This window comes from Canis lupus, chromosome 21, assembly GCF_048164855.1.
Source record: "Canis lupus baileyi chromosome 21, mCanLup2.hap1, whole genome shotgun sequence".
NCBI classification, from domain to species: Eukaryota; Metazoa; Chordata; class Mammalia; order Carnivora; family Canidae; genus Canis; species Canis lupus.
In genome coordinates this window covers 22,618,010-22,644,137 of record NC_132858.1, presented here as the reverse complement: position 1 = coordinate 22,644,137, position 26,128 = coordinate 22,618,010, and the positions used below count along the sequence as shown (strand labels likewise).

The 26,128-nt window shown below is 41.7% G+C and overlaps 1 protein-coding gene across 1 annotated transcript in view; it reads right to left on the bottom strand.

Annotated features, from left to right (window-relative positions):
- Positions 1-20,698, bottom strand: part of CAPRIN1 (cell cycle associated protein 1) — a 36,820-nt gene extending 16,122 nt beyond the window's left edge. Inside the window, exons 1-6 of the mRNA XM_072791088.1 lie at positions 20,468-20,698; positions 7,042-7,104; positions 6,841-6,927; positions 3,375-3,613; positions 3,206-3,288; positions 515-652 (exon numbers count right to left, since the gene is read on the bottom strand). Of these exons, the coding sequence (XP_072647189.1) occupies positions 515-652; positions 3,206-3,288; positions 3,375-3,613; positions 6,841-6,927; positions 7,042-7,104; positions 20,468-20,698 (841 nt within the window). The remainder of the gene's footprint in view (positions 1-514; positions 653-3,205; positions 3,289-3,374; positions 3,614-6,840; positions 6,928-7,041; positions 7,105-20,467) is intronic.
- Between the last annotated feature and the right edge of the window lie 5,430 nt (positions 20,699-26,128).

The window sequence follows — 26,128 nt, the reverse complement described above, 5'->3', positions numbered from 1 at the left end:
CTCTCTCTCTCCCCCTCTGCCTGTGTCTCTGCCTCTCTCTCTCTCTCTCTCTCTCATAAATAAATAAATCTTTAAAAAAAAATTAAGAGCCAGATGCTCAACTGACTGAGCCACCTGGGCACCCTTAAATGACTGATATTTAATACTTCTGGGAATAACTCTTAATACACATTGTTTTAATATTTCATCATACTTAAAGTTTTGTTAAAAACCTCAGTGTGCAGAGGCACATGGGTGGCTCACCTGGTTAAGCAGGTGCCTTCAGCCCAGGTCATAATCTCAGGGTCCTGAGATCAAGCCCCACAGAGAGCTCTCTGCTCAGCAAGGAGTCTGCTTCTCCCTCTCCCTTTGTCCCTCCCTTGCTTGTGCTCTCTAATCAAAAAATAAAATCTTAAAAAAAAAAAAAAACACCTCAGGTGTACACATATAGCTAAATTAATGTACAGCTTGAACTTGTGGCAAAGAAAGTAAAACCAGGACAGTAAACTAAACTCATATCCACCTAAGTACTTACCAGCTTCAGCTACCTGGTCTTCAACTGTAGGTGCTGAGGCTGCCTCTTCTTCCTCACATAGCCCATTCTGGTGGTTGTGAGTGCTGTCAAAGTAATTTGACTGGAAAACACGCTCAACAATTTCCTTTAGTGCTTTATCTAAAATTGAATATGAATTATGTTAGACTATCTCAGGACACCTGACCTGAATGAATAAGATTCAACATGCTACAAAATGTTGCTGTAAGAAAAAAACCTTATCAACTGTTACTGAAACATACATACAAAAAACCTTAGAGTCCAACAACAACAGAAATTATGGAATGATAGAGAATAAGAACCTATTAGTATTAAATTTTATATATTTAACTTCAAAAAAATTTAATTTTATATACTTAAAATAGTTCAAAACAAAAAGCTGACAATTATCATTTATTCATTTAGCACCTACCTATATGTTGGACAACGTGCTAAGCAATAGGGCTACAATAAGATTTGTAAGACACAGTATCTGCCCTCCCTAAGTTTATATCCAACAAAGAGTTATACAAATCAAATACAGTAAAATCACATCTGTGAAAAGCACTACACAGAGCTACAAGGGACTGGACCTCGGCAGGAAGAAACACCAAAGGCCTTCCTGGTGTGTAAGTGCTGCAAGAGCACAGATCTGGAAGATGAGTAGTAGAAAGGAGAGAAGTGTTTTGTTTTTTGTTTTTTTAAGATTTTATTTATTCATGAGAGAGAGAGAAAGAGAGAGAGACAGAGAGAGAGAGAGGCAGACACAGGCAAGGGAGAAGCAGGCTCCATGCAGGGAGCCCAATGTGGTACTCGATCCTGGGTCTCCAGGACCACACCCTGGGCTGAAGGCAGCGCTAAACCGCTGAGCCACTCGGGCTGCCCCAAGGCAGAGACAACAGCATTTACAAAGCCCTGTATAAAGGGAAAGGGTGCCAAATACAAGAAAATGAAAGCATGTGCTATGGCTGAGGCATAGGAAGAAAAGACATAAAGAAAGACATAGTCTGGGAAGGGCCAGAACATGCAAGGTCCTTAAGTTGAAGACAACTATACATAAAATATAAGTAAAAGAAAGCCATTAAAAGAATTTAAAGAGCTGGAGAGGGTGCATTCAGTTAAATTGCATTAGCAAAGACAGGAAGATAAGTGGCAGACAAAAAGAAGTAGATGGATTCAAAAGATATTTGAAAGTCAAAACTCAGAATTTGGCACACTTGGATATTAAGGGGGCAGGGTGGCAGGGGAAGTATGTGTCAAGAACTAATTTTAATTTCCTGGCCTTATATAGTACACGTAGAAAGTACCTATGTATGTAGAATATGTATTTAATTTCCTAATAGGTCACTTTACAGAAAAAACTTCAAAGACAGTATTAAAATATAAAGTTAATCCTGTTAACAATAAAACTAACAACTTTTTGAATGAACATTTCATGTTTCCCTACCCCTGCATCAGAGACTCGTGACTCTCAGAACAATCAGTTTTAAAAAAAAAACCGATGGATGAAAACTGAATGCACATAAAAACACCAATTTGAGTTCATTAGTACCTTTTCATTAGCAACAAAGATGTTACGTTCCTAAGATGAATGAACAAGACTAGGTAGAAACACCAAAACAAGCTACAAGCTTAGATATTTAACCCTTGTTACTCCTCAATAATGATCATGAAAATCTGATCAGGCTTAACCTAAAACTACTTTTTCAAGCTAACAAGTTTATACACATATGTAAACTTCTTTCCATTTGAATTTCAAATACTAAATTCAGTACATTTATGGGGCAGAACTAAAATCAAGAAGCCCAAATGATTTTTTTTTTACAAAGAAATACAGTAAATAAGTTAATAAACCAAAAAAATTATTTCTTACATGAAAAGATACAAAAAGGTTGGTTCCTCATATTTGATTTACCCATTTCCTTAAAGCAAATACACTCCAAATTGCGTCATACAGTTTTTCCAATTTAAGCTTTTAATCCAATTTTTCAAAGAGCTAAAAATAAGGTATAAACACAGATATTTTCACCTTAATATGTTCAAAATCTATTTCCCTAAATCAACTTTATAAATAGTGAAGATTAGAACTTATTCTCTTATTTACTAACAGAATAAACCTGAAGTTCTTAATTTACTGAGGTAGTGAAGCTTAAATGTCCCTTTATTTTCTTTAAAATACACATTGCATATCTGAGATTACCGTTTTAAAAAAAATACAAAAAAAACTTTGCTCTCAAATTAGCAAAAGTCTAAAAAAAAAAAAAAAACAAACTAAAAGACATAGGCAATGACCATGAATGTATGCATGAAGTACAGTAAGTATTTTTCATAAAATTTCAGCCATAAGGGAAAAACAGTCCCTATCTAATGCCAACATCTCTGAAAAGTCTATTTGGTGTTAATCTGTCCACTCCAAGCAGAGTAAGTTATAAACAAAGCCATGTTAAGTTAGGATTCCCATCTCTACATATATACAATTGGTGTTTTTGATGTATACTCTCTCTCTCTCACACACACACACACACACACACACACACACAGCAACAAGAAAAAAAAAGGGAATAAGCCCAAAAAAGTAAACAGTAGGTAAATGTTTACACAGTTCGGAAATTTCTCATATTATACTGCTTTTTATTTAAAAACTAATCTTTAAAGATTCTTAGTTACAAAACAAAAATTTCTGTTAATACTCACAGGTTGTTCCACATACAGACTTTTCCTTTCCTTCCAGCAAGTCCCACAGGTGAATGGAAGCATGTTCATACTGCTCATTCAACCTTGTAATAATAATGAAAAGTTAATTAGTTACCTTTTAGTTGTCAAGTCAACATTTAGAAGTTTCTACTATCAAATACCACTATACCTCAAGCTCATGTCCCGTTCAGGGTCTGCTAATTTGTAGAATTCATCCAACAACGACAATTCTTCTTCAGACAATATTGGCACTCCATTCAAACCTTGCTTCAGGTCAGTTCTCACTTCATCATCTCCCAATTTGTCCAAAACATACTGGAGCTCAAGTACAGTTTTTAAACGTTTTTGTTCCGCTTCCTCTCTCATAAGCTGCTCCCGACGTGCAGTCTTCTTTATTGTTTTCTGAATCTGCATAAAAACAAAAGCTTACGACACTGAAATGAATTTCACAAAACTCCTAATTTAGTTCAACCAACTTTATATCCAACGTATATACAACATATTTCACTCAGAGTTCTGTGATGCTGATATATAGAATGATGATTCCCAACTTACAAATAAGAGTTTAATACATCATCTGTTTTTTTCCTATGGAAAAAAAAAATGGTACCAATTTTTCACTTTAAATAACCGACTTCGACTCACAAAGAGACGCTAAAACCCATCACTGCCTTCCTCGCCCCCAACAATCTGCTGCTAGTACTCTATCATCCCAACTTTGAAAACAGTGACTAGGGAATGCATGGCTGGCTCAATTAGTAGAGCATGCGACTCTTGACATCAGTGTCATGAGTTCAAGCCCCATGTTGAATGTGGAACGTACTTAAAAACAATAATTAATTGGGACGCCTGGGTGGCTCAGCGGTTGAGCGCCTGCCTTCAGCCCAGGGTGTGATCCTGGAGTCCCGGGATCGAGCCCCACATCGGGCTCCCTGCATGGAACCTGCTTCTCTTTCTTCCTATGTCTCTGCCTCTCTCTCTCTCTCTGTCTCTCTCTCATGAATAAATAAAATCTTTAAAAAATATTAATAAATTAAAAAAAAATAGAAATGGACTTGTAGTAGAAGATAGATATATGTTAAATACACATATATTTTTCCACACTAAGTACACACACATTTTTTTCCCCACCATTCTCTTCCTACTAGTAGTCTTTTGCTTTCCTGGGAAGGTAAAGGGAGAGCATCAACCAAACCCAAGTACGTCTCTCTTTTCTCATGTAGCTCAGCTTGGGGTCAAAGAAAGGTCAGACTTTCCAAGAGCCATGAAAGTGTTTTCCCTCAGACCTTCTCCCCTTTTTCAAGCCTCACTAGGACGAGAAAACCAAATAAAGATATATGAAATGTACAATAAAGGCAGAAATGGGGAAGAAACCTAGGAGAACAATGAAGTCTGCGATAAGAAAGAAGAGTAAGTCTGCTATGATGGCAGCAAAGAGGGTAGCAGATTAAATGATATTTAGCAGTAAGTGGCAAGTGAATACCACAGATGAACAGAGACGAAATCTAAGCTAGGGCAGTACAGAAAACTTTCAAGGAGAACATGACATCTACCCCTAAGATAGATGAGCTTTCAATCTTATTGCGGAACGGGGCCTGTCAGGGCTGTGCAATTTTATGGTAGAGAGGCAGCCAGTAGCCAGAGGCAGGAAATACAGGAAGAGAGGCAGGAAATGTGAAATAAGTCAAGAAAGCAAAAGAAATAAGATAAAGAATGCCACTTTGGATAAAATGAGCAGCTTAAGAAAGAAAATGGAAACTCAAAAAGGTAGGCTGGAGCTAGGTTAAAGAACTCTTGAATTAAAACAAAAAAGGTGTTTAACAATTGTGGGAAAGTGCAATAAAGGTTCAGAGTTCAATAAAAAAGACTGCCAATGAAGTTAAACAATCAGTGAAAAGCTCCTGAAAATACCAGCGTTAAAACCGAAGCAAAGGAGAATACAAGTATTTTCACTTATGCAGTGTTAGCAGCTTGAGGAATAGACTGATTCTATTATTAAACTGTACAGCAATCCTACTTCTATGATCCATTTTTTTTTTAAATCATAAAAAGAAATTGGTCAGGATTCATCAAGCCTGAGGTTCTGACCTAGGTGAAGAACAGTTCCTTACTTGGATGTAAATTAAGTTTCCTTCATTCCATTTTGAGGGATATTACCAAGACTTTCTTTCCACCTTTAATCAAATTTAATAAGTAACAGTATTAAGTGCATAATATATATTAGCCATGCACCAAATACTATTCCAAGCATAACCGTATAATGAGGTAGGGACCATTATTATCACCATTTAACAGATTAGAAAACTGAGGCAGTGTGACACAGCCCCTCTCCCTACTTCTCTTCCGATACTACTAATTCTGTTTCTCTGGAAAACCCTGAATGATCTAGGGATAGACAAGTTCAATAACTCAAAGTCCTACAATTATTAAGTAAAAGTGGCAGAATCAGGATTCAACAGTGTGGTTCCAGAATCAGAACTTTATATCTCTGTACTGCAATGTCTCTCATCACATAATAAATTTTGTTTTGTTGATTCATTTTACTAAATCAGAGCAACCTTGTATTTCAATGCTATTAATCTTTCTCCAAATAAGCTAATTAGAAGGATATGAATTTTCTGGTCTCAACTTTCAACAAATCATTTGATTTTGCTTGTATTTAATTTTCGTCCTGTTCCCAAAGCCTTCTATCACATCAAACCATGTATAGGGGGGAATCCCTGGGTGGCTCAGAGGTTTAGCGCCTGCCTTTGGCCCAGGGTGTGATCCTGGAGTCCCAGGATCGAGTCCTGCGTCGGGCTCCCGGCATGGAGCCTGCTTCTCCCTCTTCCTGTGTCTCTGCCTCTCTCTCTCTCTCTCTCTCTGTCTACCATAAATAAATAAATAAATCTTAAAAAAAAAAAAAATATGTATAGGAAAACACACCACTTTGTCAGATCACAAGTTGCTACAAGAGCAATGTAGGGATCCCTGGGTGGCGCAGTGGTTTGGCGCCTGCCTTTGGCCCAGGGCGTGATCCTGGAGACCCGGGATCGAATCCCACGTCGGGCTCCCTGCATGAGGCCTGCTTCTCCCTCTGCCTGTGTTGTGTCTCTGCCTCTCTCTCTCTCTCTCTGTGACTATCATGAATAAATAAAATCTTTAAAAAAAAAAAAAAAGGAGCAATGTATCCCAGTCTCCACATAACAAGATCCCTAATGGAAGCTGTAATTACCAATTATAAAAACAAAACTCTATTTTCTGAAAGTTCATATAGAAACTTTGGTAGGATGGTCACTAGGCATAAAGGAATATGTGGAAAGTAAATGTTTACATACAAGGAATATATGGAAAATAAGTTTATGTGTCTGTGTATGTATATACATAAAAGCTAATTGTTTTTTTAACAATGAGATATTTAGGGTAACTACTACATATGTTTGTCATATCTGAAACCTCAGTCCTCAGGCATCTATCAGGTGTTACATTAAACTTTACAGAATTGGAAAGCATCTTAGGTATACCTGGATCCAATTCTCTCCATTTGCTGTGAACTTATCAATGGTAATGCAAGGACAAAACCCCAAAGCAACAACAAAATTTCTGCTTTCCTTATTTTTAATGTTTCATAAACATATTTATGGTCTTTTACTTACATCTTGACTTAATGCCATGAAACTCCTCTGTAATTCTTTTGCAAACTCCAAGTTATTTGTGACTTCCTGGTACTTAGATACGGCATCCTAAAATAGCAGAGACAAAACCCAACTTTACTAAAAACACAAAGAACTACAAATTAATTTTCTTATTAAAAACAGTGAGCATATATAGTCTTTAATAAAATATAGCATCTTTACCAGCTGATCTTGATTAAGCCTTTCCCCTTTGTTCATTCGTTCCTGGTAATCATCAAGCTTGCCCTATATTAAGAGAAAAAAAATAATAATTATGCCCCACATTAAAGTATATGCCAGCCTAACCATGCTGAAATAACAAACCTATAAAATCCTCTAAAGTTCATCTCAAATCTTGACTTTTTAGTTAACTTCAATTTAAGTTAATGCATAAAATAAGTTAGTTTAATAGTGAGCTAAAAAAACGAATGTAGGTATTCTAGCCCCTGTAGAATGACACCAAATTTTGTACAAGCCAATGACATGACATAACATTGCTTATTCTTTAGGTTTTTCAAAAAAGATATGCATCAGATGGCCTGCACAAATGATTCCTACCCACACAAATGAGGGCCACAATTTGGTTACAATCCTGATACAGGAGCATATCAGACATTTTATAGTGCTGAATTCTCTTGTCCCTCTCCTGCCCCTTGCCAAAGAATTCATGAGACTGATATAAAAAGCGTATTTTCGCCTGAATAAAACCCAAGTGCATATTATCTTTGATGTGCTTCATCCATCATGCTTTTAAATAACATGATACTTCGAGTTATCACTTCACCTATGGATAGTGTGCTAGTCAACAGCTTTGCTTTATTTTCTCACCCGTGGAATTAAATGTGTGACAGTGGGAACAGAAAACTCACCTCTGGTTTAAGTCATCATTATTTTCACTAAAATGAAAACTTTGACAGTTTCCCATGCTACTACTATTCGATAAGACCCCAAAGATACCCAAGGAATGCAATAGTCAAGAACTGAGTTATTGTTTAAAAGGTCAGAAGAAAGGGAGTAAATAGAAACCTAAATTAAGGGGGAGAAAATTTATTTTAAGAGTGGGGACAGAGGGAGGGGCAGAAAGAGAGAGAAAGAGAATCTAAGTAGACTCCATGCCCAATGTGGAGCCTGACATGGGGCTCAACACTGAGTTCATCACTTGAGCTGAAATCAAGAGTTGAAAGCTTAACCAACTGAGTCACCCAGGCACCCCCAAGGGGGAAAAATTTAATTAATATAATCACAATAAATTATGAACATACACTTGTTCCTTACCCATCACAAAAATAAAATTAACATGAAACAAAATATAAAATAATTCTGAGGGCAGCCCTGGTGGCACAGCGGTTTAGCACCGCCTGCTACCCAGGGTATGATCCTGGAGACCCAGGATCGAATCCCACGTCCGGCTCCCTGCATGGGGCCTGCTTCTCCCTCTGCCTGTTGTCTCTGCCTCTCTCTCTCTCTCTCTCTCTCTCTGTGTGTCTCTATGAATAAATAAATCTAAAAAGAAATAAAATAATTCTGATAAAATGCATTCAGGGTCAAAATAAGTTTAAAAATAATACTAATTCATTTTAGGTCAAATGATCCATTTCCTTTGTACTAGAAATAGTCAACTTACATAACCATTCCACCCTAAATTAAAAAGCCTAACGGGATACCTGGGTGGTTCCGTGGGTTAAGCATCTGCCATTGGCTCAAGTCATGATCCCAGGGTCCTGGGATTGCACCCCATGTTGGGCACCCCACTCAGTGGGGAAGTCTGCTTCTCGTCCTCCCCCTCAGCTCATTCTCTCTCTCAAATAAATAATCTTTAAAAAAATAAAATAAAATAAAATAAAATAAAATAAAATAAAATAAAATAAAATAAAATAAAATAAAATAAAGCCTAACAATTCCTAGTTATCTTGGAGGTAAATAAAACCAAGATAAACATTAAAAACATTAAAGGCTGGGCGGCTCAGTGGGTTAAGGGCCCGCCTTTAGCTCAGGTCATGATCCCAGGGTCCTGGGATGGAGCCCCACATCAGGTTTCCTGCTTGCTAGAGAGCCTGCTTCTCCCTCTCCTGCTCCCCCGGTTGTCGCCTGCATGCGTGTGCTGCCAAATAAATAAATCTTAAAAAAAAAATTAAAGGCTGAGGAAAGTATCCAATTGTATTCTTAGGTGGATTATTTCACAAGATAACCTCCAGCTGAAAGTATAAAATTTAGGTTTACCAGTTGAAAAATGAAGGCAGGCCTAATTCCAGGTAAAAAAAGATATGATCAACTGCCTTTGAACACTCTTTGAGGATGAATAAAGACAGTTCATTCTTTTTTAAAAAGGTAGGCTACTTTTCTTTTAAGAAATAAAAAACCAAACAAGATTTGCTTTTAATGATGACAACTTAGGGTATAATAATACCTAATTATAGTCAGGATTCCTTTATTAGAAATATACAGCTAATAAAAGAGAGGAGGTTGGAAAGAGGGCCTGAAATGTAGTGCTAGTACAGCAAAAAATCTGAATTCACTACCAGGCAAAAGAAAAACAGCTATTAGCTTATAGCTGGCATTTATTATCTTTCCTTTTTATACATTTTTCAAAGAAGCTGTTGCTAAATCTAAAGTAATAGAGTTGAACACACTATGTATCCCTCCTAGGATAGAATTTTATTTATCTAGCTTGGCTTTATCATTTAACGACTTAAGAACTTAAAACATACATGCCAATCAAAATGAATGTCAAATCAAATTCCTAAAAAATGTATATATATAAATATATATATGAAAAGGGTTGTTTTTTTTTTTTTTTAATGTCAAGGATGGTACCTGAGTGGCAGAACTATAGGTGGAAATTTTTTCCTTTCTCTTTGTTTTATACACTTAGATATTCTGCAATGAACACACACCGTTTGTATAATAAAAAGACTAAAACTTCATGCCATAAAAAAGATATTAAGAATGACAGATTTTAAGATTCTGCCAAGATGTTAACATGCAATAATTCTTGAATATGAATCTATACTATCTCATATCACAACAAGCTATCCTCAGGCAGAAAAGCTCCAATTTTCTACAAAATAACAAATTTAGGGCAGCCCGGGTGGCTCGGCGGTTTAGCGCCTGCCTTCAGCCCAGGGCGTAATCCTGGGATCCAGGGATCAAGTCCCACGTCGGGCTCCCTGCATGGAGCCTGCTTCTCCCTCTGTATCTCTTTCTCTTTCTCTGTCTCTAATAAATAAATTTTTTAAAAATCTTTAAAAAAAGAAAAAAACAAATTTAGTATTTATCCAACCCAAAACTCTAAGGCAGATGACATCTTCCGAAGATGGGTACATCTGCAGTTCCACATACTCTTCTACCATGTGACCTTGGCATTGCCCCCACTTAGAACTAGTCCAATTCCCCGGCCACTAATATTAAGTGGGCTTCAACCACCAGAGTACAGCAGAAGTGATCCTGTGTGAATTCCAAGGCTGTGTCATACAAGCAGTGTTTCTCTGTCCTGTTTGCTGGTCACTAAAACACTCATGTTTGGAGCCCCAAGCCATCCCGTAAGGAGTCCAATAACCCTGAAGTGGCCATGCCATGAGGCAGCCAAGCCCCGAAGAGGCCTTACACAAGAACTCTGATCAGCAATCCTAGTGCTAGAGTCATGCTAACCCAGGCAACACACATGAGGGTGAACAAGCCTTAGTCTCCCCAGCTGAGGCGCCAGGAATCAGAGCAAAGACACGAATGCCACCATGTGCACCGTCTGAATCCCCAACAGGCATAATCTGTGTGCATAAGAAAATGGAGTAAGTTTTGGAGTAACCTATTACACAGGAGCAACTGGAACAAGGTTAAAAGGGAAATCAAAAGACAGGGAAAGCAGCTGCTATGTGCGCAACTGAGGTTCACAGTACAGATCTTCACTGAACAGTCACCAAAACTATGTAGAAACTTTGCAGCCAAAACAAAGATCTATTTCATTAAAACTCATATATCTAATTTGACTTTTATGTTGCTAGAACGGGTTTCAAATTTCTCAATCCATGATTTAATAGCCATAATTTTTAAAGGGAGGACTGACACTGACACCATAAGAAATGAATTTACTTTGACAGAAGAAACATGTTTAAAAAGTCATGATAACTGAAAAATCTCAAAGACCTTTAGAAGGGGATTTTCAAAAGCTGACCCACACTTCCTTATACCTGGTGAGTTGAATTAACGCAGCTATAGTGACGCAATCAAAAAATGTCATTAATTCCATGATGGGAACTACAGCTCTTTTGTAAAACATTTTTCTAACCATAGTAAAACAAAAGTCTCATTACAATCTTACATTTCTTCCTCGATAGCCATTAGTATTTGCTATTCTGTTAAAAATATCCTATCCCCTTGTTCTGGCCTAATCTTCAAAAAAGCAGGATGCTAAGTCTGGTCAAAGTTCCTAATAAACAGCCCTCATTTAAGGAAACTCAAACTTACTAATAAGACTGCAGGGACAATTAAAAAACTGTTCTACGTTAAAGGGCTAGTTTTGGTTTGTTTGTTTTATCAGTATAATACAGGATCTCCTGGCTGCTTAGGTTTATAGGGACTTATCACCACAGAATTTGAACTAAGAGAACCTCTGTTCACTATTACATACGATGAGCTCTCTACATTGTAGGGACCTTGTGTTGATCTATAAATCAGTCATTTTTAAAGTGAGGTCCCCAAACCAGCAACCTATCAGCATCCACTAGGAACCTGTTAGAAATGTAAATTCTCATGGTGCCTGGCTGGCTCAGTCCATGGAGCATGCAACTCTTGATCTTGAGGTTGTGAGTTTGAGCTCGTGGTGGTATATAGGTCACTTAAAAAAAAAAAAAAAAAAAAGAAGAAATGTGAGGTCTCCAGCACCATCCCAGGTGCCTCTGTGTTTTATCAAGCCCTCTGGGTAATTCTAATTGTGTGCTTAAGTTTGAGGAAACACTCACCTAGATCAAATACATTGTAATTCCCTTGTAATATTAGGTCCAGTAGAATACAGAAATAAATTATTCTGAATCAAACATCTGAAACAAATTGTGACCATAAAAATTATATGGCAGCCTCAATTTGGTTCAAGTTTAGCCTTAAACAAACTCAGAAACCTTGTTGAGTGGTGGTTTCCTAAATAAACCTAGTCATTTACATAAGAAAAGATCCATTTATGATCTGAACACTGAGGGGTTACTATCTCCCATTCACAGTAGTACTTTCATTAAATTATGCACTGTTCAGAAGTGTAGAACACTTTATAATTAAACTGTACTGGTGAGTGCCAAATTTTGCACGAGCAACAGAAAGCCTCTTAGGACAATCAACTGGTCCAATTTTTTGCCTTTCAAAATGAGAGTGGCTTGCAGTCCCAGCTTATTCCTAAGTAGCTTTCAGAGATTTAAAACAACAACAACAAAAAAGGATGTGGTATCTGCAAGAGTTCCAAGAGTCTCAAAGACAAATGACACTATCTTGACTGGCTTCATTTCTACTGTCACATCCCATTCAAATGGCTTAAATTAAGTCCAAGTAGAAAAACTGTTCATTTGAGGTTAAAATAGCAGTATGAACTAAACAATTATGTAAACAAGAACTTGCTTTTCACAATGACTGATCCAACATGAACTCCAATGAACACAAGGGGGCAAGGACAGGAGTAAAAGAGCTCTGAACAAACACAGCTTTTTTCTTCCCTAAGCTAGACCATGACTACCTAACACCTACTATTAACAAATTGGTCAATTATTCATACCATCCACATAAAATGCATATTAAGTATTTTTTTCTGGAAAATGGAGCTATTTTCCCAGCATAAATAGATATCTTCATTAAAAAGCCCATCACAATACTGATAACAAAAACCTCCTCTGAGAGTCTTTCTACCTTGAAACACCTATCTTGAAATTCAATTTAGGGTTCCTTTCAAACTACTGAGCATCCTGAGAGTATTAAATATTCATCTGCAGCACCCCATATGAGCAAGATAAAAATCAGGCCATTTCCCAGATTATCCAGTCTCTAAAAGGGAACCACAGGATAGAGATGTGACTATACCCAGTAAATGTCAAAAGACAGTATGTGGCCCTACGAAATAATTACCCCAACAAGTGCTGCCCAGTCCCACCCTATCTCCTCTTTGTTGCTTTTAATAGTTGACAGTATTCACTATGTGACATTCAAATTTAAAATATCAAGTAACTAACCCAATCAGCAAGGGCTACTATCAATCAGATTTCACCTAACTAAAAACTGAAAGACAAGGCAATTAATAACTCGCCTGAGGTCATCAATTCCAGAAAAATCATTTGTGCCTCAGTATGTTCTTCCTTTATGTCTTTAGGGATTCTAGCCCTTGTTACATTTCATTTTTGCCCTGCTGCTGTTTTCCTCTTTTCTCCAGAGTATTATTATGTTACTAAATTGCGGTACAACTAGATCGTCCCTTCTAGTGGAGATGGACGCCCAAAGATTTCATCACCACAAAAGTTGGTTTACTGAAATAGTTTTTTAAAAATTTGGTACAGTGCTATGAGGGTGCCAGAAAATGAATATCCAAAATAGCTACCCTCCAGAGCTTTCTTTCCTTCCTGCTAAACCCAAAAATTCCATAAATGAATAAAGAAAACATTTTTTAAATTACACAATTAAAAAGAAATAGCAAAAGAGAGACTCTAAAAAAACAAAAATTCTCTAACTAGACAATTATAAATTGTTACAACAAGAAGGATTAGGAGGGGACAACATCTGAAAAAACTAGTTTGGCTATCCAGGAAACTATGTAACTTCTGTTCTCAATTAAAGAGATCTCCAAACTGAGACAAAAAAAAAGTTAAAACCGAAGCGAAAGCACCTATCTCTAAGTTATTTTGTGTCTCTCCAAGCTAAAGAAGTTACTTCTATAGTACTAAAAATCTATAGAAAGACAAATGCAAAAACAAAAGATCAGGATTTCTTTTCTTCTCAACTTCCCATAATATTCAGTGGCCTTTCCAGATACTATTTCAAGTCCCCAATCCCTACATTCCCTGTTCACCTAGAAATATCAGTACTCACATAATGGTACATAATGATAGGCAGCTGACTGCCTCCTGTTCACCCTCCACCAATTCAATTGACAGTTGCTAGTAAAATTCATAGGAGACAGGAAAGAATAAGAAAAGTTCCTCAATTGTAAAAAGGAAGGTACAACAATCTATAGTACAACAATCTATAGATGATCCAGAACAGCTCTCTTCAAATGCTGGAAGCCTTCTCATGTAGCAGAAGTCTGCTCTGTTCCAGAAAACAAAGTATTAAATACTGTGGGGAGCAGGGGGAAGGGTGGGTTGAGAGGTGACTTCTAACAAAAAGATCTTAAAGAGTTGCCCAGGGATCCCTGGGTGGCGCAGTGGTTTAGCGCCTGCCTTTAGCCCAGGGCGCGATCCTGGAGACCAGGGATCGAATCCCGCGTCGGGCTCCCTGCAATGGAGCCTGCTTCTCCCTCTGCCTGTGTCTATCATTAATACATAAAATTAAAAAAAAAATAAATAAAGAGTTGCCCAAAACTTAAAGAGAGAACCAGGCCCTCTAAGACCAACTCAATGCAGAAACTAAGTGAATACTTGTCAAGAATGCAGGATTTCTTAAACAGTAAGAGAATGTTTTTTCCAAGCAAGTTAAGTAACCAGGAGTTTAATTTGAGAAGATTTTTGTCCCACTGACGAGGGAAAAAAAAAAAAAAGGTAGAAGGTGAAGCCTGTAAAAATCTTTATTCCTCGACCATGGCTGTAATTGTGTAGTTAAGTCTGAATGAATGGAAGCAGCTGACCCTAATAGGAAAACAAAAAAGTATAATGTTAAAGAGCTCCAGTATCACTTACTTTGAATTATATTCATAAAAAGTCTAAAGCTTGTCCATTTAGAAAACAAATGATTGTTGATAATCTTAACGAGTATCTTTTGAATGATCAGTTGCTTAAACCAAACTACCCTTTAGGATGAGTCAATACCACTGAATTTTTTGAACTCTGTTGAGAGTTCAACGTAAAAACTTGGGAACTGTAATTCATTTAAAATGGAGACCAAAGGTTTGGGGGGTTTTTTTGTTGTGTTTTGTTTTGTTTTGTTTTCCCCCAATGATTGAAGTAGATTTCATTTACTTCTATGTTTGCATAACAACATTATGGGGAACACAATGAAATTTCTAATAATTTACAATGATTCAAATACCAAGAATCACCTATGTCCCTCCTTCCTAAGGCTACTTACAAATCATGCTTATAGTACCAAGATTTTAAAGTGTGCTCTAGTTACCTACTCAACAACGTTACTCACTGAAAAGATCAAAAGAAAAGAAAATTCCTCAGGAAAAATTAATCCACCTTAACAGGGTTTTTGCTGATGAAGCTACAAATGCTTCTATATAATGATTTAGTCAAACTAACAAGTATTTATTTAGAATCTACGATGTGTAAGGCACAGTATGATATCATTCATAATCTCTGCCCCAGAGATTTCTACCTATTTAGAAAAACACATAAGGTAAGAAAGAACATAAAAGAATATGAAAATGTGAAGGAAGTATAGAGACAATAGATAGTACAGAACGTTAAAGGAAACAGGCTACTTTAGCTGAGCATGGCCAAGAAGCACACCTTCCCTTTTCCTCAGGAAATATGAATTCTGAACTCTGCCCAATAGTCTCTTTCATGTATGTTTTTGTGCTCATACTCCAACAAAAGCACCGGAGTAACTAGTGGGAGAGATAAAGAAATGAGCAGAAGCCAAGCAATTTACAATTCCAACTTTGGCTGAATGTCTCTCTTGCTACTCTTTCTTCTCTATTGCTTACATACAATTCGTTGCCCCCCCAAAAAGGGACCAATTATTAAAAAATACCCAGAAGTTTGGAATACAAGAATTAAGATGGAAAGGTTGACACACCTCCTCTACTTCCTCCCACTGGTAATGCTTTTCCCAAATTACCTGGTCTATAACATACCAAGACTGAGTCAAGAAGAGCAAATGTGGGTTTGGGGCTTACCTATGCATAGACACTTCAGAATTTAACTTTAAAAGTTCATTTTATTACAATACAGATGTCCCAACGATACTATGGGACTTTACCTACACTGTTATTCTCAGGATCTCACTACCTGAACAGCCTACAAACAAATTTAACAAGATACTAGTAAGAGTTTAACAATGAAGAAATAAAAAGCTTTTTCTTTTTGCTTTCAGTGTTTTAAAACAGAGGAACTCCAATTAAAAGATTTAAAGTAAAAGGCCTCACTTGGTTTTGTATCAGCTTAAACATGAAAAATGACTTCTATGTTGCAGAGCATTAAAATTCTAATTACCCCCATAATATAAGAGATCTTGGAATTCACTCACTGACCCAAATTGGGTCATTTTTACCTGAACATCTCAATTTACTCTTCTGTAAAATGAATTTGACCAAATGCTAAGAGGACTGTAAGATCTTAAAATATCTTAGATTCTACTAACAATATAGTAACAAAATTAACACCCTGTTGTTGTAATTTTAACATATGAAAGTATTTAATTTTTTTTAAACAGTACTAATCTTCCTCTAGTTCTAAATATAAACTGTGACATTAATTACATAAAACTCTGACAAACTATGTTTAACCTCTAAGTCACACAAAATGTATTCGGAGAGAAGCATTTACCACATGGGAATTATCTACAGTAAAATAACAGTGGTCAGATTAAACCAATTCATCCTCATTACAATACTTGGAATTCTACTCTCATGCCAAAAAGATACCCATGTTAGCACACGAGGAAATTCTTATCCTTTCCTTCTTAAATTCAAATTTTAAATACTTCTCTCTCTCTCTCTCTCTCTCTCTCACACACACACACACACAAACACACAACACACCCAGGCAGGCAGAGAGAAACAAATGAAGCATTATAAATTCTTTTTTTTTTCCTGTGACAAGGTGAATGCAAAACAAAGTAATCTTGCCCTCTGCATTGCAGAGAAATAGTTCATGCAACCAATGGGAGAAGCGAATACATCAGATATTTTAACTGTCAAGAACTTCGGATGTTAGCCCCAAGAAAAGATTTTATTTACAAAATAGTTAAGAATATTTTTATTTCAACATACTTATTAACAAATTCTATAGAACAGCTGCATTGAGAATTCTAAGTAGAGGCACACTGCAGTGCTCTGAAAGGAAATGTTATCTTCTCTAACAATGACAGCATCCTTTTTCCAGTATATTAACTGAAAAGATACAAAGAGCAAATAGACTCTAGGGAACAGTATGAAAAACAGGACATTTTGGCTATCACTTCTGGTCACATACTGGTTACAAAGCTCTCAGGCTATTTTGCAAGAGAACGCTGGTTAATCTTTCACCTACCAAAATAACTAGTGTCTTTATTCTACATCAAAACTGATTACATCTTACCATATAAGTGAGCTCCCTCTTCAGTTAAAATTAAGGCTTGGTTTCAAAATCCTGTCTTGCATAGCCTAGAGCCTAGTTCTATACCAACAAACTGATGAAGAAAACGAGGCAATCACTCAAATAATTATTACTTATAAAAGTTAAAAGATCTAGAAATGGAGTTTTGCACTTCATTCTTTCGATTATAGCTTCATTTCTCCTCTTTGCTAAACACACACCAAGTCTTCATAAGCCCAAATTTCAAAAACTACCAGACCATTTAGTTGCATTACATAATAGGATCATATTTCATTAATGTTAAGCATGCATTCTCACTGAACAGATGCTTAGCTTTCCCCTCACGGCTCAACTTATTAGAAAATTAACAAATGACTTTGTGTTTTAAATGCAATGCAACAAAATTATTGCAATTCTCCAAGTCTTAAAGTAATACTACATATCTAGAAGTAATTCTGGTCAGGATACTTGATTTTAGAATCCATTAAAAAAGAGATTTTGTCCAGTAGACTCATGAATAGGGCAAGCCTGAAATACAGCTCAAATAGAAGTTGCTACGTGGACTGAAATAAAAAGATATCCAGTTATAAATACCACCTTACTTTATACTGCATAAGGATTTCTACAAAGGTTCAAAATTGATTTGTAAAGTAAATCCTATTTTAGGTGTATCAGAAATGCTCACTATTACAAAATCACAGTTAAAACCTTTCCCACAGTAAATCATCTAGATAGAGAAAAAATGCAATTTAAACTAGAAACCAGATATGCTTAGAGAAAAATCCAAATGCCTTAAGTTTCTCAGAAAGTTAAAATTCAATTTCAATAGTAATTGAGTCACATCAGTAATGTAAACTTAGCTATTTAACAAGTAGGTAGCTCATCCTGTGAGTTACCAAAAAACCTCACTTAACTGTAATTTGACCTTCCACTAGCACCCAAAACACTGAGAAGATGGGGGGGGGGGGGGGGGGAAGATATGAAGTACTTTTGTTACTTTGTGTAGTTTTTTTTTTCTCTCCACCAATACAAGAACTTTTTAGTACTTACTAGCCTAGTCTATAATCTCTGTAGTAACAGTTACATTACTTTCTTCACTATAAGGGGGGAGGGGGGTGGTTAATACAGGGGCTGGTGTTAGGCAACATATATAAATCCACACATGAGTGACCTGTCACTGTCAAGTCCTCATAGGGCCTATAAGCTAAACTCTCATACACATTTGGAGCACAAGACTCAGTCACTCCGTAACTAACCTGGCTGCTAATCAGTGCCTGACTTTACACTAAGGACTCAGAAAAATTATTTTTCAGTCGGTAAAATATAAATATCTACATTTAAAAGTCTTTACTTAAAATATTACATCGTTACTATTTATCTTTTGATTCCTATCCTAAAAGAAGGCATGCATTCCTAAGAATTCTAAAAATTAAACTGCTCAGGCATCAACCAGCTTGACAGGATTGCTTATTGTAGTAAGAGGATTTAAAAAGATACCCAAGTCTCAAAATCAGAGTAGCAAAACTAAATTACATGGCTGACCCAGAAGATACTGGCCTTGGGCATGCATATTCCATATTTAAATGTGGCTACTTTGCAAGTAAAATACTTTTGTTTTGTTGCCACTGATAAATTTAGTATTTGTCATTTGTAATAAACCACATTTATTTATCAAAATAAAGTATTACCAAAAGGTAGACATCTACAAGTAGTGCATGTCTGGACTTCATCTACAAGTAGTGCATGTCTGTATTTCAAATAAAATCTAAAAAATTCAAGTAAAATTCCCAAATAGAGAAAATGAGGCAGATTCGCATCGAATCCAAAAATGTTTGTTTTAAAACTCCCCCCAAAACATAAAATCATTGAACAAGCACTAAAATAATTAAGGCCTACACCATTTTCTTCAAGTTCTTTGCTGCGGCCCAAATTTCGGCCAGCTTCAACATCTTAAGTAATACGGTTAGGCGGATGGCTCACTAAACGTTTTTAAAGGACTTCGTCAAAATTCAGGATGTTATGATAAATACATTTTACTAGAAGAGGACAAGCACAAGTCATGCAAGCAAAGTTATCATTTTTAGGATAAAAGGCAAAAAAGTTTGCATAGTAGCTACAGACGTAACTACCCCGTTTTGTGCTATTGATTTGCTTCTCCCTTTGCACCTCCAGTCTTACAGGAGGCTGAATGGTTGACTCACTCCGCGGAGCCCCTCTCCCTACGTGCGCACACACACACACACACACACACGCGCGCGCGCGCACACACACGCACACACGTGTCCCTCTGAACAGTAGGTGCACTGTCCTGCGCTGAGAGCGTAAAACAAAAGGCCTGCCTGAAGATGAACTCACGGGGCGACCTAGCACGGCTAACTACTGGGTCCAAAAGCTCGTGGGTGTGGCTGTCGTGTTTCCCGGAGGGGGGCGCGGAGGGCCGGCCGGGGCGGCCGCCCGGTGCCTGCCCTCCCCCTCCGCTTTCGCTTTGTGCTCACAATGCAGCTCCTGCACAGCGCTCCCTCCGCTCGCGGCCGCCGCCATGTTAGACGCGCTCTCCATGTGCCCGCGGGCCCGGCCACCCCTCGGCCCCCGCCGGCCCCACGCCCCCCGGCGGGCCCCCCTGCGGGCGGCCTCCCTCCCCCCGCCCTGTACGGTCCCGGAGGGGCAGGGGGCCGCTGCGGAGAATCTCGGGATGGAGTTGAGCGTGGGGCTGGGGGGGGGGGGGGCACCTAGACAATCGGAACAAAGAAGGAAACGTGGGGGCGCCCGTCGGACGGGGGCGCCGGGGGTGCGCGGCACGTCGAGGCCCCACTCAATACCGGGCCTGGTGCAGAAGCAGGCCCCGGCGCGGCTCCGGGGGGGAGGCCGCCGGCAGGCCCGAGGCACCCGGCCCGAGGCGGCCGGGCAGCCCCGGGCCCCTCCCCGCACCCCGCACCCTCCCCGCGGGCCCTCGGGGCGGAGAGCGGGCATCACCGCAGGTCCGGCGGCAGGACGCGCCCGGCCCCACACGTCCCAGCCCCGAGGCCGGAGGCGACGACGAGCGGCCGGCCCAGGTGACAGGCACCTCCCGCAGCAGCCCGCGGGCGGGCGGGCGGGGCGCGGCGTGGGTGCGGGTGCGGGCGCGGGTGCGGGGGCTGCGCCGGGGCCGCCGAGCATCCAGCCCCCCCGCCCCCGCCAGCTCCTGGCACCTTTTTCTTCTCCAGGTTCCGGAGTTTCTTGTCGATCACCCCGAGGATCTGCTTCATGGCCTCGGTCTGGACAGCGCCGGTGCCGGTCGCGGGGTGCTGGGAGGCGGGCGCAGCCGCCCCGGCCCCCGCCGCCCCCGCCGCCGCCGCCGCCTCGCTCCCGGAGGAACCCGACGGGGGCGGCGGGCCCGACGACTTGCTGCCGCTTCCGCTGTGGCTGGTGGCCGACGGCATCTTCAGACCGGGAGAGGAGACAAGAAAAAGCGGGAGAGAGGAAGGACGAGAGCGGCGAGTCAGGCGGCGGACGGGGCGAGACGCGGGACAAAACGCGCAGCGGGCGGGAGGCTGCGCGAGCGGGCGGGGCGGGGCGGGGCGGGGGCGGGGCGGGGGCGGGGCGGGGGCGGGGCGGGGACGGGCCGGCGCGCGCCGCCCGGGCAGGAAGACACCCGGGGCGCGCGCGCGACCCGCCAGCGGGGCGCCCGGCCCGGCCCCGCCCCCCGCCCCCCGCCCCCCGCCCCCCGCCGGCCTACCCGCCCCGGGGCTCCGAGGCTCGCGCCGGGGGCGGGGCGGGGCCGGGCAGCGCCGGCCGCCAACGGCCAGGGCAACGGTCCCCGCCGCCGAGCGGGGCGGGAGGAGGGAGGAGAAGGGCGCTGGTGACGGCCCGCGGCGGGGGGCGGGGGGCGGGGGAAGGGCACTCGGGGCAGCTCGGGGCAGCGGCCGTGTTCCCCGTCGGCGCCTCGGTCCGGGTGGCGCTCACCGTGCGCGCGCGGAGGCCGCTGGAGGTCCCGAGGGGGCGGCCGAGGGGGCGGGGGTGGCTGCGCGTCCCGGGCAGTGTCGTGCGCTCCGTGGGCGCAGGCCGCTCCGCCCTGTCCCCGCCGCGCCGAGCGCCGCTGCTAGTGAGGCGGAGAGCCGCGAGCGGGCGGGACTTGGGCGGCCGGCCCTGCGGGGCGGAGGGGCCTTCGCGCCGCTCGGGCTGCCCGGCGCGAACGCCTGCGGGGAAGGGCGGCCCCGGCCTCGTCCCGCCGCCCCCGCGCCCGCCGCCGGCCCGGGGGCTGACAGAGGGGGCGCCCGCTCGGCGCGGGGGCGCGGGGCCGCGGGGGCTGCGGGGGCTGCGGGGCGGCGCCTCGCGGGCGGAGCGGCGGCGCGGCTGGGGTCCTTCAGGCGGGGTCGCCGGGCACCCCAGCGGGGACAATAGGTGTCAAGCCGCTGGCTGGGAGCTGGCGCCTGCCCCGTGCGGAGCCCGCGGGGGGGGGGGGGGGGGGCGCGGGGCCAAAGGTGCCTGCAGGCGAGGGGTGCGCGCGTGTGCCTGGTGCACAAGCCCCGCCGCGTGCACGGCCGGCACACGCGCGCACCCCGGAAGGTGTCTCGAAAAAAAAAAGACGGTTCCGCCGCTTTCGGCACAGAACGTGCACCCGGCAGGTGACCTAGGAGCCCTGCGTGGAACCCGCGGCTCCGTAGCAGCCTTAAGGCTCCGGACTCGGGTTAAAAGTCATCCCCTCCGTACCTTAAGACGACCCTTAGCCGACGAGCCCGGGTATTAACAAATTAGGCTCTTGTTTTCTTTTTTGTCTCGGATTTACCTGATACTCTTTAAGAGCGTTGCATGAATACAAAAAAAAAAAAAAAAAGAAAAGAAAAGAAAAAACCTTCTTATGCTCCAAGAGGGTAAGACAGACCGACCCGTCCTGTCACTGAAGCGGGGGCGGGGGGTGGACAGTGAACCCAACACGGGCGAAGCGGGGGAAGAAAATGGATTAAAGACCCCAGTCAACGGGGAACTTCAGCCACCTAATGTCTGACAATAGTAAATGACCAGCGCATAATTCAAATTCTCGGAAAAGGGGTTTTTGAAGAGGGCTCCACGGAAGCCCAGCGTTCCCTGGGGAATCAGGGCCTCCTGGGAGCCGCAGCCCCGAGGCCCCGGTGCAGCGCCGTGGGTTCCAGCCCCCCCCCCGCCCAGGTGTTCTTGCGCACCTGAATACGTGTTGGGAGCTCTAGTGCTAGGCGTTGTGAACAAAACGAAACCGTCTTCGCGGAATTTCATCTTAAGCGTGGAGAAGAAAAGCGAATGTCCCATAGTGGAACGGTAGAGAGGAAGCCAAGAGCCACCCGGGTAGGTGGTCAGGAAAAGCCCTTAGGGGCACCTGAGGCAAGATTGAAGGACACGCGTGGAAGGATGCCACGCAGTTAACCTTGAAGGCAGGGTTTTCCAGGTAGAGGGAGCACCCAGGTGTCGGGGTCTGAGATGGGAGCGCGCTCGCTGGGCTCAAGAACAGCCAGCAGGCCCCCGGCTGAAGCAAGGTAGGAGAAGAGGTCAAGGACATAAAAGAGGTGTCGTGTTTTGGAGCCCGCCCGGGCCATCACGAGGACTTTGGAGGACTTTGGCCTTTGCCGAGTGAAATCCATAGTTTTCGTGTTAAGCAGCGGAGTGACGTGGTCAGCCTGGGTTTTAAAAGAAATCCTCCTGCTGCTGCGTAAAGAATTTACCCTTGTGGGTGGATTAGAGGTGAGAGGGCGAGTGGGGCGAGCGCCGAAGGTGGGAGCCCAGTCAGGAGGCTGTTGAAATAATATGGCCCAGAGTCGGTGGTGGCCAAGGTCAGGGTGTCACAGTGAAGGTGGCAAGGATGTGTGGCTGGATGCTCTGTATCGTGATAATAGAGGCAACAGAATTTGCCAACAAATTGTAAGGTGCGAGAGAAGTCAAAATTGGCCTAAGGTTATTCAAGATTGAAGCACCTGCACTGCTAGGCCCAGAGGCTGGAAAGGAAGACTTAAAATCCCTTGCATTTCTTAGTATGCTCACCCTGCCTACTACCACTGTCAGAACCTCAGGCCCTACCCTGGGCCTACTGTATCAATCCGCATTTTAATAAGATCCTCAGCTGATTTGCATGCACACTGAACTTTGGAGGGGGGGTGGAATCACTGCTTTATTCCTTAGAACTTAACCAATGTCTTTAAGATCAGACATGAAAGATTCTATTAGACAAATTCTCCCCAGATGGACAAGAAACTCCAGAGATGGAGCACAGCACTACATTTTTAACACCATCACACACATACACACAAGCCTCCCCCCCCCCCCCCCCCATGATTCTAAAGTATGGAAACCAATGATTTGGAGACCTCTTAATGAATGATTTGGGTTTGAGCTGAAGAGGGCTTGTGAGAAGGAGGGGTCTCCTCCGCCTTTCACTGGCACATCATACAGTAACCATCATAGAAGCATAAAGGCCCATGGTCAGCTAAGTTAGGCTTTTCTTCAAAGAAAAAGGAAAGATGACAACACAGGTGACAAAGATTCTCACTTGAGGGCGGGCATCTCACAGCCCCAGTATATCAACGTAGGCTAGCTTATGCTGCAGTAACAATCCTAAAAGGTCTGTGACTTAAAACAGGGGTCTGCAAGTCCAGGGCCAAGTGGCCTTTTGTTTTTGTAAAGCTTTTTTGGGATGCAGCCACACCCATTCATGTGTATGTTATCTATGGCTGCTTTCATGCCACAGCAGAGCAGAGTTGAGTAGTTGTGGCAGAGACAGTATGGTGTGCAAACCCTAAAATACTCCTACTTTACAGAAAGAAGTTTGCCAATGCTCTGCTTAAATGATACACATCCATTGTGGTTCAGCAGAGGGCTATGCTTACAGCAGTCAGTAGATTAAGGCTGATGAAGAAACTATATCTCCTGTGTTGCTGATTATTATAAGGAAAGAGAACTAGGGAGTATCTCTAGTCAAATACCCCAGAGAGACTTGCCACATGTGTGCTCACACCCCACTGGCCAGAAAGAATCACATGATCCCACAACCAAGAGGTGCTATCAAATGCCTAGCAGCAAGCCAGGTAAACCAGAAGTATTTGGTGAATGTACATACCTGTGTCCATGCTCTCACTTCCTACAATACAGTGATCCCAATCCCATCTCCTTGGTTTTTGGACATTTTCACAGTTGTGTATTCAGGTCAGCAAGTCCAGGAAGACCAATACATTTTAAGGCAAATCACTGTCTTTTAGTTTGATGCCTTGGTCCCAGCAAACCAGTTATCTCTTTCCTACTTGACAGAAAGGTAACTGAAGCTATGTTTATGTGAATTTTTAATCTTTTTTTTTGTAAAGATTTTGACAGCACAAGTAGGAGGAGTGGCAGAGGGAGAAAGAGAAGCAGGCTTCCCAGTGAGTAGTGAGCCAGATGATATGATGATGTGGGGCTATGATGCAGCACTCAATCCCAGTACTTCAGAATCACGACCTGAGCCAAAGGCAGATGCTTAACCAACTGAGCCACCCAGGCGCCCCTGGATTTCTAATCCTTTACTGTTTTTTTAACCTTTTTTTTTTTTCTAATTCAAACCCATGCAGTAGCTTGGGGGCATTGCATCACTGAAGAAACAAAATTTTTTTCCCAGCAAACCAGTGGGAGAATCAGCATATGCCTATACAGGAACACCCTGGAGATACTGTGATTTCAGTTCCAGACCATCACAATAAAGCAAATATTGCAATAAAGTGAATCAAATGAATTTTTTGGTTTCCCAGTACATATAAAAGTTATGCTTACACTATACTGTAGTCCATTAAGTGTGCAGTAATAGGTCTAAAACATAATGTATAAGCCTTAATTTAAAAGCATTGCTAAAAAAAAAATGCTAACCGTCATCTGAGCTTTAAGCAAGTCATAATCACTAATCACAGAACACCATAATAAATATAATAATGATGAAAAAGTTTGAAATTCTATGAGAATCACCAAGATGTGAAACAGACACGAAGTGGGAAGATGCTGTTTGCTTGACCCAGGGTTGCCACAAACCGTCAATTTGTAAAAAAAAAAAAAACAGTATCTGCAAAGCACAATAAAATGAGATATGCCTGTAAATGGAAAACACTCCAAAGATGTTGGTTTTAAAGTTATATTCAATATTAACATATTTTAATAACACAAATCTCCCAAGTTGACATTTATTTCATTCATTAGACCACGGCACTCTGAAGTCTTCACAGGCAAGTGAAGTGAATAATTGAACTACTTATCCTGATCATTTTGGCAAAATAGTCCAGCTACTTCAACTTCAATCACCCAATAAACTAATGCCAAGCTTATTTATAATAAGGAACAGAGGGGAACTTTCATCTGAATCACGTTCCCTCTCTGTGTCAGGTTGACAGAAACCTAGTCTAGGTATGAACTACAGTGTTCATACAGCTAAGGCTTTTAAAGTCTTTTAAATTTGTTTTTCAGTCATTTTACTACAAGTGAGCTATAAATATTTTTCTGGTTCTGCCCTGTTAAATGATAATGTTGTAATTATTCGTCCATGTGTCCTTGAGTCCCCACTAGACTCTGAGCCTTACAAGAGAAGGCAGTTGTTTTGTTTAGTTTCTTGTCTCTGCATTCTCAGAAGCAATAATATGCCTTGCACAAATGTTTTTTTAAAGATTTATTTATTTTTTTGAGAGAGAGAGCTAGCAGGGAGGGATGGAGAGGGAAGGAGAAAGAATCTGAAGCAGACACCACACTGAAGAGCCCAACGTGGGGCTCCATCCCACCACCCTGAGATCATGACCTCAGCCAAAACCAAGAGTCAGACACTCAACCAATGAGCCACCCAGGCACCCCCTGGCGCAAATGTTTTTTCACTAAACATTGCCTACTATATTAACATA